At 33.7% G+C, this 12,333-nt stretch overlaps 1 protein-coding gene across 1 annotated transcript; it reads left to right on the top strand.

Moving 5' to 3' along the window:
- Positions 1 to 7,188: 7,188 nt before the first annotated feature.
- LOC117637846 (dCTP pyrophosphatase 1-like) lies at positions 7,189 to 8,745 on the top strand. Its single transcript, XM_034372886.1, has 2 exons — positions 7,189 to 7,493; positions 8,100 to 8,745. The coding sequence occupies exons 1-2, from the start codon at positions 7,371 to 7,373 to the stop codon at positions 8,382 to 8,384; spliced, it is 408 nt and encodes a 135-aa protein (XP_034228777.1). The 5' UTR covers positions 7,189 to 7,370; the 3' UTR covers positions 8,385 to 8,745.
- Positions 8,746 to 12,333: the final 3,588 nt, after the last annotated feature.

Below are 12,333 nucleotides of genomic sequence, written 5' to 3'. Positions count from 1 at the left end.
TCACAAATGGTTCATGAGGTTTGCGAAATTATCATCTTTGGTCCTTCATGTATTTTTCTGACATTATTTGTCCTTTATGTTACACCTCACACATTAATTTTGTCATGTAGTGAAGTTCCGTAAAATTTTATGTTAAATTGTTGACGTGGCATGTATCTGGTACCCGCATATCCAATGAGATAATGACATGTGAATCTAAATTATTAATGTGAACCAATAACGTCAGAAAAAATACATAAAGAACCAAATGTGATAATTTTGCAAACCTTAAGAATCATTTGTGATTAAAAAAAACCTTTTTTTTCTTTACGGGTTTTGAGTCTTGGACATCGAAAGGCAGGAGAGGCTGTCTGCAAATATACATATGTTAAATGAAAGTGGTCCTAAAATTGGGGCAGAAATCATGAAAGGTTCACATGGGAAATCTGTTAGTATCCTTTTCATCTGCACAAAATAACAAAACTGGATTCAATAATAAGGCACGAGATGCTAAAGGGGCTTGGAGGACCCATTTTGCACTGTGTACAAAAACACAAGCATATATGCTTTGCCTTGATGATTTGATGCACTTGTTGTCCTTGCTGTTGTTATTACTGCACCAGTTTCTTCTTTTGGGCTATTTCCATCAACTGCCCGTTTTGGGTGATTCTCGGCTGCCTCGGCAAATATTGCATGCACATCAATGAATGAATCTTTGTTTACCACTGATATTGATCTCACATTCAGTATGGTCACATCTTTTACTTTTCTTTGTCCAATATCCTGTACAATTTTAAATTTACTTTTCTTTCACTGTTTCGCAACAACATTCAATTCGAACTAACTATCGAAAGAAGTTTCAAATTCAAATGCACCTCTGTTTTGAACTAAAAAAAGAGAACATCTTCTTGCCATGCACATTTTAATTGAAGATGAAAATTTAAAGAAATATAGGCCCAATGCATGCATGGCAATAGAGCATGAAAGGAAATATCAAGAGGAGAGGAGACTTTTTTTGAACAAAACGATATTCTAATTGTTCTAATGTACGAGGAAAGAAGAGGGATCGAATTCCGCTGCAATGCGCGATGAGAGACACAAACACAAGGTATTCATTTGTGGAGATAAAGTAAGAGTTTAAATTGTCATGTGGGCCTGGCCAAATAGTGAATCACTTTCAGCTTAGGGCAAGCATATAGATTGGAGCTTGGCTCTTTCCCTACAACGCAAGTGATTGGGCCAGATAAGACTTGGCACAGAAGTCAAAAGTCTGCAAAACCCTACCTCCCAAATTCCCAATACCAGCCCAAACAAGATAGTTGTATTATTTGATTGATCATTAGGACAAATCGTGCTATGTTGACAGTCAATCAACGACTAATCGTCCAAAGCGAGCTCAACATTCCTTCTTGTAAGACAACTTTTGTTATTGGAAGAAGTTATAATTGATATGTCTAGTTGATTATCAACACATGATTGCACTCTTGTTTGTATTTTAATTCATCGAGTTGTGCATACTAGGGGCTACCTACTTAAAGAACGTGTCAAGGCCAAGACAGTCTAAAAAGCGAAAATTATTATTACTACTTAAACAAATCAATTTTAGGTGCATAATCATGAGTACCCTTCATACCTAAGAGAAACTCCGTTATGTCGAATGCAATGTTCTTTTCTTTCTATCTCTCTCTTCATGTGATTGCCGACAATACTCACATGTGACACACAAGTGTATTCTTTTCTCTCTATTTCTCTCTTCATGTGATTGCCGACAATAATCACCCGTGACACGCGGGCGTTTCTCCTCAACACCGTTCTAGTACTACTACTGTGGCTTCACAAGTACCGACCCAAACTCTGTGGGAGTCAAAGTCTCCTAGATTTGGATTTGATACCACGCTTTTAACTGCTAACTTTGTTATAAAGCAAAACCAGCCACACATTCCAATCCCAATACCAATCTTTGAAAACCTTGATGATGATGATGTTAATTCGTTTGCTTTCGGTTATATTTGACGGTGACGGTGACCCAAAAGTTTTATAGTTCCCCTAAAGGCATATGACTATGACTAAAAGGGCAAGGTTTTGTGAAAAAGCCAGAGACCAGTGATTAATTTGTCAAAGGGCTCACAGTTTTGATGCATTTTCTTCCATGAACATGTGAATCCTTATCTCTCCATAGATTCTTTTTAATTTGGTCTATTCCGTATCTCTGCATATTCAAATCTAACATGTATGCATGATTGATGATTGTGTTGGGATATAAGTCTATATTTGACTCTTTTTTTTAGTGTTTATATGAATCATGCTGGCAAATATTTTAAAATTCTGATCTCTAGATCCTACTCTTTCAGAGAAGAAGCTTCCACTAGGAAATCATGAAAATAAACGAATTGGGTTGACTGTCGGAAAACAAAAACCGATAATCAAATTTAAACTCGTCATTTTTTTCTTAATTAGATTGTTTTACCACTCTACACTGTCACATGAAAATAAACAACCAAATAATAGTTTTTCTTCTTCTTCTTCTTCTTCTATCCATTCTCTTATTTTTCTTACCGAATATATGTCTAGAAAATAACAAGATAATTTCTCAATAATATGGGATTAATTGTTGCATTATCTCTCTATCATAATGATTTCATTTCCAAGGTGACCAATGTATTAGCAACATAGAAAAAGGGTCATTGGTTTGGTAATAGTTTGCTTTGGGCCTTTAGTCAACTACTTTCTTTGGTCAACTTTGTTACCCCAAAAAACGATAATCATTGTCTTAGGGAGGGGTGTTTAATTAGCATGCCTAATACGCATGGATTAATTGATTAATGACCCCAAAAATGCAGAGAGAAAGACACATATATTATATGGTGGGAAAGGAAAAAGCAAAAGATTAGAAATTTTTATTTTTTTTTTGGGTTAATTGTTTTCTTAGTCCCTGAACTTAGACCCAATTTGCATTTGAATACCTCAATTTTCAAAATAGTTCACGTGGTTCTTTAACTTCACTTTCGTTAAGACAAATGGTTCTATGGTCAATTTTGCTAACTTTTTCTGTTAAATGTAGGGGCAAAATGGTATTTTTATATTAAAACAAAAAAAAAATTGAATAAAAAATCATATACTTAAAATAACAATAAAAGAAAATCAAATAAAAAATCAACAAAAAGAAAAGAAAAATTAAGTTTTGGGTGAGTAGAAATCAGGATAGAGAGTTTAATTTTAATTTTTTTAGTTTTTTTTTAATTTTTTATTCATATTTTAATCAATTTTGATACAAAAATGCTATTTTGCCCTTACATTTAGCAGAAAAGTTAACAAAATTAACAGTAGGACCATTTGTCATAATGAAAGTGAAATTGAAGGACCACATGAACCATTTTGGAAATTGAGGTACTCAAATATAAATCGGGTTTAAATTCAATGACTAATAAAACGATTAACCCTTTATTTTATTTTTTTGGATACAATATTATATTAATTACATGCATGCCATTAGACATTGCAAATTAAAAGTGTGACAAGGTGGAGAAAATGACACTTTGGATAGCTAGAGGAAGCATCATATATTACATTCAGAGGGAGACGCACGTTGGAACAAGAGGGATCTACCCTTGGAATGCCTGAAATGTGGCTGTGTACTCCATAGACGACCCCTTAGAAAGCTGCGGAGCGATCCCTTTTGTACACACCAGATGCTCGACGAAAGGCCCAGCCTGTTTGTGTCTTGTGTTGGTCAAACATGGAATCAATAGATCATTTGTTTTTAAAGTGTGCACTGATGCAAAAGCCAAACCAACGCAAGGAATAACTAATATTTTTTTCCTTTTTTAATTTCGTGCTGCTCTTATTTGTGAAACAATGAAAGAAAGCCTCTTCAGCGGGGTAGTGGCGAAGGAGGCTGGGAAGAAAGAAACAGAGAGAGAAAGAAAGAATAAAAAAAGAGAGGGGGAGGCTGAAAGAAGAAGGAAAATAATAAAGAAAGAGGAGGAAATATTAAATAAATAAAAAAAGAAATAGAGAATATAAAATAATAATAATAATAATAAAGAAGATGGATCTATCTTCTACTCACTCTCTCTTTTTTTGTTTTTTTTTTTTTTCCTACCCACTTTTATAGTTATATTTATTTTGTTGTTGGCAATGGCATATGTGATTAAAATCAACTTATCTTTTATTATGTCATATCACAATTGGAATAAAGAAATTGAAGAATTTGTAAAAGAAAAAATAAATAAGAAAAAAGGAAAACTCTCTAAATTTTTGTGTGTGGAAACATTTACACTATGACTCTTTGGATTACGGATCTTGAATCCGTCACTGATTACATTATTATATATAGTATCGTTGTAAACGCGATTCTATTTTTAAAATTATCTTACAAACCAAACATATAAAATATTGCATATCAAACAAAACTTCGTAGGAATATTACACATATAATATGTTGTAGGGTTTATAAATTCTTATAGATAAACTTATAATTGGATAAACAATCTAAAGCAAAGATTCAGTTGCGACAAAATAAGATCTGCACTTTGTTGTCTCTATCACTAGAATGATTGCAACTTTGAACGAAGAATGAAATATTTACACCTTGTAATGTCACATTAATAATACGTTTGATTTTACCGTTACACATAATAATTCTATGCATCATTCCATGTATAATGTATTGGCATAAGTTCACAAGCATTCAAACCTTGAGCATGTCTTGCGTCTTCATCAAAGTCAAGTTTGGGAGATTCGTCTTCTATTATTTTCTTTCACATGTCTTGTGAAGTCACCAAATCATGCTAGTTTGGTGTGTTTACATCATGCCCTTTATGTTAGTTTTGGGCATGTATTACAGGTTCATGTGTTGCTGGTTAGGTATTTGAATGAGGGATCGATAGTGTATATTGTGTGTGGACGTGTGACACTAACTTAGTTTATCGTTGGTTCATTAGTAAGTCTCACAAACATCAATTTCAAAAATACATTTGAGTATTGTAGTACAAAAGGCGTAATAATTTGAATAAAAAATGTGTTAATCATGCACGACTAACACTTGCATAGTTTGCCATAGAAATGGACATAGTCCGGTTTTCACTCCAAATTAATACCGGAATTATTCATATGGTATGGTTCGGTCTGATTTTAACGAAAAAATTACGCAGTTTGATTTGCTTATAAGCCGATTTGGTTTCCGATTTTCAATGAGAAATATTTTTAGAATTTTAGAATTTTTATTATTTTACATAACCAACTAAAATTTTATTTTTTGGACTTAAAAATTCACTAATGGTCCAATTTCATGCAAAAAGAGGTGATTTAGAGTTGGGCTTGAGAAAAGATTACTTATAGGTTTAGAAATTTAGCATTGGGTTAAATATTTTATTATTAAAAAAATACACGTCCGATCCAATTTTTTCACTACAAGAATTGGAATTGAAACCGGACCAAACTGATCCAGTCTAATTTTTGATCAATACAGTCCAGTTTTTTATCAACCCGAATTTTCTTATTTTTTAAATCTAATTCGACTCAATTTTTTAGTTTGAATGCCCACACCTAGTTTGCCATGTCACAGGATCATAGCTTTATAAAGCTTGGGGATGAAAAAGAAAATTGGCATGAACGTGATTCTCATGGTAGTTTTGTAGTGCTTATTGAATTGACTGGAACTCTTAATGGTGACATGGCAGGCTCAAATGTCTCGTGATGTCACTAACACGTTGGCAGGATGTGTGTGAGGACGAGCCAAGTTTCTAGGAGAAAAAAAGAAAACTATATAAGTAATTAAAATCAGGCTAGAATCCATGAGAATTATTTAATAGAATTTAAAATTGAAATTCACCCCTTCCATTTTTTGTTTGTTTTTTTTTCCACAGTGAAATTTCTATATTTTTTTTTTAATCCAAACGTGAGAAGTTAAGCAAAAAATAAATAAATAAATCCAAATGTGAGAATTGGTGTATGTCTAAGGGCAGGGGCGGCCCTGAGGGTGTGCAAGTGGTGCCACCGCACAGGGCCCTTGATTTTTGAGGGCCCCCGAATTTTTTTATGTGTATAATATATGTATATATTAATAAATGTTATACATATACTAGGCAATCAAATTTTTGACACAAAGACATTTCAATTGTGTTGGTTTGCAGGGCCTCAACTTCCATTCAGGGCACAACTTCAAAATCCGCTTGTGTAGATCATAGTTTTAGTTCTTTTTCTGTAACAACAATTAATAATCATAATAATTAAAAAGGCAAACACGTTATTTTCTGTAAGTAATAATCATCACCAATATCTCTCCTTGGCTCTTTTTTTTTAATCCTTTGACAATTTATTTTTTTCAATTTCAATGATTTCAACACAAAAAATCGAACAAAAAAATTGATAAATGTCACTCAAAAGCAAATGGTCAAATTTAAATATGAATTCAAATTCAAGTATTTATCTAAATTATATATACTAAATGACTTACTACTCATTATCATGGTTTTTTTTTTTTTTTTTTTTTTTCCAGATACTTCATTATCATGTTGATTGGTTATATAATGAAAGATGATTTAATTTGTAATTTGCATACTAATTGATGATGAGTTTTACTTTAAGAAAAAAAAAATACATTTATTGTATGGCATTACGTAATGGTGTAAGTTTGTGTAGTTTATTTGAAGCTCCAGTTTAAGGTTAGCACAGGGCCCCCAAAATCTCAAGACCGGCGCTGTCTAAGGGTTAGTTTGGCATTGCTGTGCTGTGAAAATAATCGTTGTTAGATTTACTGTGAGAGAAATTTGCTGTAAGAGAAAGCAGTTTGGCATTTGGTAAATTTTTGTTAAAAGTGTTGCTGGTACTATTTCCCGAATAATCATAAAATGATGTCTGCATAATCATTAAACCCAGCGCTTCTTCGAAACTGATTCCTGTTTAATCAGAAAATGAAAGCACCTCATTAGCTGCTTTCCCTTATAGCTTTATCTCACAGCAATTTTTAACAATAAGTGATTTTCCTATAGTCTACCAAACGGGCTGGACTTCTTAAATTTTAAAAAAAAAATCACTTATCATCCCAAATAAGCAATACCAAACATGCACTAAATCCCAAATTAATTTTCCCTATCTAAATGCACCGTAACACCCAATCTTTTACATCAAATAAGAAAAATAAAAAAGACTAAATCTTTTCTTATCATGAATTCTATTTATATTAAAAAAATGCCCAGAGGCCCTGACCAAGAGTAATTGCACACAGCACAGCCTTTTCTGGTATTTGGGCCTAAGGTCTTAGCTGTCTCTCACCTCATTCTTATCCCTCTTGCCCCTCCTCCTCCTCTTTAAATTGGTTCTCTTGCTTTGTCATTCACAAGAGATCTTTTTGTTTGTCTGATTAAGAGAGAGAGGGAGAGCACTAGAAAATGACTGGGTTTGCAGAAGGTGAAAGCGTTACTCTTGATCTTCTCAAGAAGAAAATGGCGGAGTTTGCCAAAGAAAGAGACTGGGATCAGTTCCACAGCCCCAGAAACCTTCTCTTAGCTCTGGTTTGTTCATCTTTCAAAACCCATAAACATGTCTTCTTGTCTTCTCTCATGTCATTTTGTGTTTGGCCTTTACTGTTTGATAGGTGTTTTTCTTTATTAATAATTTGTGTGATCCATGAAATAGGGAAGATCCAAATAATTTTTTTAGTTTCTGTGCTATCCCCATATTTTCTTTCACTTTCATCATGGGCTTGTGAAGATTTGACCGAAATAAACATAGCTGACTCACTCTAGCTGGATTGTTAAACAAATGGGTTTGCATGCGCTGCAAATGGGCTTCTTTTTTTGTATCTTTCAATTATTTTTAACCTTCTTCTTATTAAAACCAAGTTAAGATTTTAAAGTTTTTAACTTTTGGCTTGAGTATCGAGAGTCAAACTTGACTTGCTTTGCAAACAGATGTTCCTTTTTGTTTTTGTCATGGTATTGAGGCAAATGTCTTAGCAGCCCACGTTTCTGTGTTTTCTTGCCCCCCTTGTGCTTTTTTTTTTTGTGCCTTTTAAATTGTTGTCATTCACAGAAAGTTAAAACAATCAGAAGGCTAAATTTTTTTTGTTCATGTTGAGTTGATGTAATAAAGGTTTGGCCTTTCTGATGAAATCTCAGGTGGGTGAAGTTGGAGAGCTATCTGAGATATTCCAATGGAAAGGGGAGGTTCCAAAGGGACTCCCTGACTGGAAAGAGGAGGAGAAAGAACACCTGGGGGAAGAGCTTTCTGATGTTCTGCTTTATTTGGTCAGGCTTTCTGACATCTGTGGTGTTGATCTTGGCAAAGCTGCTCTTCGCAAGGTTGGGCTCAATGCCATCAAGTACCCTGTTAAACAGAGCCAAATGAATATCACAAGCAACAACACCGCCATCAACAGTGATGAAAATGCACAGAGGGTTTAACTTTCTATGCTTGGAAACACCCACCACCACAGATTTTTCTTTGCTGAGCTGATAATACTATATTTGGGTGTTTATGGGATATGTGGCTTGGGCCTTAGGATAGGAGCTTTTTAGGGATGGTTTTCATTTCATGAGTCAGAGACTAGTAATGGTGTGGGCAATTGATTCTCAGAGATTTCTTACTGTTTTGGCTTCTGAATCAAATCCCTCTGACAGTTGTGAGATATGGTGTGATTCTATTATAATATTTTCCTTTTTTCTTCATAGATATTTGTGACCTGCCTTTTTACCCATTGTGTACTGGTTTTACTTTCCAAGGGTCACCATGATCTATTATGAATTTGAAAATACTTGATTTGAATTTAGTAGTTTAATGAAACAATTTATGCAGAATCTGCATGAACTGAACTGAATATTTGAACTGGTCAATCAACAGTGTTTACCAACTGCACTTCACTTTCGTCTAGCGGTGATTGTCTCTACTTGACTCACTTTAGTCTAGTGGCGGTGTTTGTCTCTATCATTGTAGTTTTATCGTAGGGATGTTGCTAAAATTCTCTGTTGTTTGTAAAGAAAAAATCATATCACTTGGTATCTTATCAACACTTGTTGATAAGATTATGAGTTGTCATGGTTGTGATTAAATTCCACAACATTAATAGATTCGTACGTAAACGTGTGATTCAAATTTATTATTTGATACATAAATCTCAAGCATTATGTACTTAAATCCGTTGTAAGTGTAATTAATTTCAATCAAAACTACATATTTGCTTGATAATACGTTTCGAATTGACATGAGACTCTGATTAGCATGGTGACTTGTTAGGTAAGGAGGCAATCATAACACACAGTGCCAGTGGCACTGTCCAGCTGGGTCCTATAGCCTTGCTTGGCAAACCAGTAACATGTGAATTCTTGTATCTTCCTGCTGTCGCATATTGAAAAAAAATACCACAAAGTCGTGTAGTGCCCAAACAATGTAAGTTACGTATCAACTTTTCAGGAAGAAAGAAAATTTTGGATAGAAAGTGTCGGATTAAAGTCATAAACAGTGGGGACTAATGCACGTAAACTTATCCCATCACAGAAGGGTCTGCATCAAGTCTTGATATATCTTGTGTAACCTAATGTTCTAAAAATAAAGGGAAGCTTTTTCCATGCACTGAGAATACTACTAAGAGCATATGCAATCATACTTCTTATTTTTTTAGTTAAATTCTAGCTAAAAGCACACGAAAGCTAGTCGAGGAGTTCTCTATAAAATTTGAACTCTAATCATACTCTCTAATTTAGGGAGCTATAAATACTATAATTCTTCTTTAGTTCAATATAATTAATCATCTCTATTTAAAAGAAAAAAAAAAAGGTTAACGTTAATTGGAAGTTTAAAATATACATAAAATAAAGTAGCATTAAATTACAAGAGTCACGAGAGTGCTTTTTCTCTCTTCAAATTTGGATCTCACTATTTTAAGAGGTGGATAAGGAGCATGATTGGAGTTGTATTTTTCCAATTTCTCTTTAAAATTTATTTAAGGAGATAATTTAGAGAGTCCATTGTGAATACTCTAAGTTCGGTCGTCCACACCCAAGTGAGTGACATCCAGTCATCAATACCCAACTTCTTGCTATTAATACAATATGAGTTCAACATACATGAACGATTGGAAGTCAATTATGGTCGGTAAGTGACTCATCCAAGCACATCTCATGTTAAAAATAAATAAATAAATAAATAAAATAAATAAAAAAGAGAGAGAAGGAAAACATTAGAGCCCCATATAAAGACATGTGCTAAAGCTGTCTGCAATAGGGCAAATAACATGCATGTTTGTGGGACCAAAGCTTATAGCATACAAAAAAAGCTTGACTATGTGAAAGAGGCAGCTCAACAAAAGTGAAGGTAACTTAACATAAGATTTTAATGCAGGATAAGTTAGGCGTGCATAATTGTACGCATTAAACCATTGGCACCGATCCCTTTCCCTTTGCTGAAGAGTGTGTGACCACAATCACCCATTTGTCTATAGTGGGGGTATTTCGAGATGTTCGTACTGAGTACATTAAAAAGAAAAAAAAGAAAGAAAGAAAGGATTTTCGAACTTGTAATTGAGATGATTTTTTTATTTTGGATATATATCTCGCAGTAATGAATTACGTGATCAGTATATGATGAGAGTCGAATATAAGAGTGTATTATTCAACGATTGTATGAGAAAAAATTGACTGCAACAAGTGTACACACCTCGGAATATGAGAAAAACTTCTACACTACAAGAACAAATAACATTATTTTGTTATCATCAACCAAAAAAGAAATCATGTTCCGCCATTTGTAATAAGAATTTTACATGATGTAGCGTGATTGAATGAAAAGAATAAAATAATGCTATTCTAACTGCAAATCTTTCTTCGGAAGTAGGTAAGTTTTTCCTCGATTCGTGTACAAGAATTTTGGTTGAGATGGCCAAATTCAGTTACCCCTATCTGATTTTCGACAACTCATTGCCTAACCTTCAAAGACGTCATGCGAGTGACGTCAATATATAACTTGCTCTAAGTTTTCAGGCAATATGTGTAACACGAGTGAAGTTTGAATTGTAGGAATTTGGAAGCTTTTGGGGCTTCATGTTCTTCTTTTCATCTTTTAGGTCCTGCCAATATTGTCAAATGGGCTGTTTACCTCCCATAGTTTTCCCTCTCAGCTCAAAATTATTTGGATTGGGCTTTTGAAGACTTAATGAGCTGTGGATCACTTGTTGTAGAAAACGACATTGGGCTTGTTCAATTAGACCTGACAAAATCATATACGACATGATCAGGTCCATAACGTGTAAATAAAATTATTGACAAGTCATGTTAGTGTAGTGTTTATTTTTATGAAACACTATAGTAATTTGTTATATTATTGTATTCGATATCATTTGGTAAACATTTTATATCTTGGAATTTTGTTGAACAAAAAATAGAACAAAGAAGTAAACGGGTGAATACGTGACACAAAAGATTTATAAATGGATTCAAATTTATATATTTGGACACTATAAATTAACGGGTGAAATTTGAATTTAAGATAATTTTATACTGCAAGAAACTAACAAGACAAGTTACCAAATCTATTTGCAAGCCCCACTCTCCTATCTCAGCTGGAAATTAAGGTGTTGGTAGACTATGATAAGGCGCATGCAGCATAAAACTAATGAAAGCTACGGCCTGTTGTAATCCAATCATATCCCTATATTTTAAATGGTTTTTCTTTCTTAACCAAATCATGGCGTAATGTTCTGTAAAAAGATGTTTAATCACTCGAAAGTTCTATGGACATTTCAAACTTTCAATCCCATCCGGACACAGTAACAAGTCTCACTTACAATTTCTTTTAAACTGATTGTCTTTTGAACATAAAGAAAGTGTTATTCTAATCATGGCGGCGATGACACCGTAAGAATGCTCGCGATGACGTTTTGAAGAGTTAGGAATTTTGTGTTTGGTCGAATAGATTTGGGGATTTTGCAAAATTGTTTGTCGACGATAACTAGTTAGCCTCAATCGCAGGCCTGAAATCATCATTTCCTATCCTTTAATATTGTACATATATTCGAATATTTTAAAAATATAGCCAATGGGCTATACTATACGTATCTATACTCTTTAAATATACTCGAATGTTTTAAAGAGATACATTGACCTCAACCTTGGAGTGTCTTAGGATAATATCTTTTGCGTTTTCAGCCTTTTCGTAATCAAAGACAATCCAATTTTATCCTCACATGTAAATGTTTCATAAAGATAAGATCTCTCAAATCTTATTGGATGCATGAATCTCTTCCTATCTTCCCACTTTTGTCTCAGTGTAAAATATCTGCAATCCTTGATGCATATATCTCCTGATTATCCTCTAATAATTCTTTCTTTCTTCTATGTTTTAAATGCAGTGCCGCATAAA

The sequence above is a fragment of the Prunus dulcis genome, chromosome 8, assembly GCF_902201215.1.
Source record: "Prunus dulcis chromosome 8, ALMONDv2, whole genome shotgun sequence".
Lineage (NCBI taxonomy): Eukaryota > Viridiplantae > Streptophyta > Magnoliopsida > Rosales > Rosaceae > Prunus > Prunus dulcis.
Note: the sequence above shows the minus strand (reverse complement) of the source record. Positions and strands in the feature narration are given on the sequence as shown.

Excerpts from the sequence above, each read along its gene's own strand:
- LOC117637846 (XM_034372886.1), top strand. The coding sequence starts at position 7,371 with ATGACTGGGTTTGCAGAAGGTGAAAGCGTTACTCTTGATCTTCTCAAG. Across the intron at positions 7,494-8,099 it reads GAAACCTTCTCTTAGCTCTG|GTGGGTGAAGTTGGAGAGCT; the intron begins GTTTGTTCATCT and ends ATGAAATCTCAG.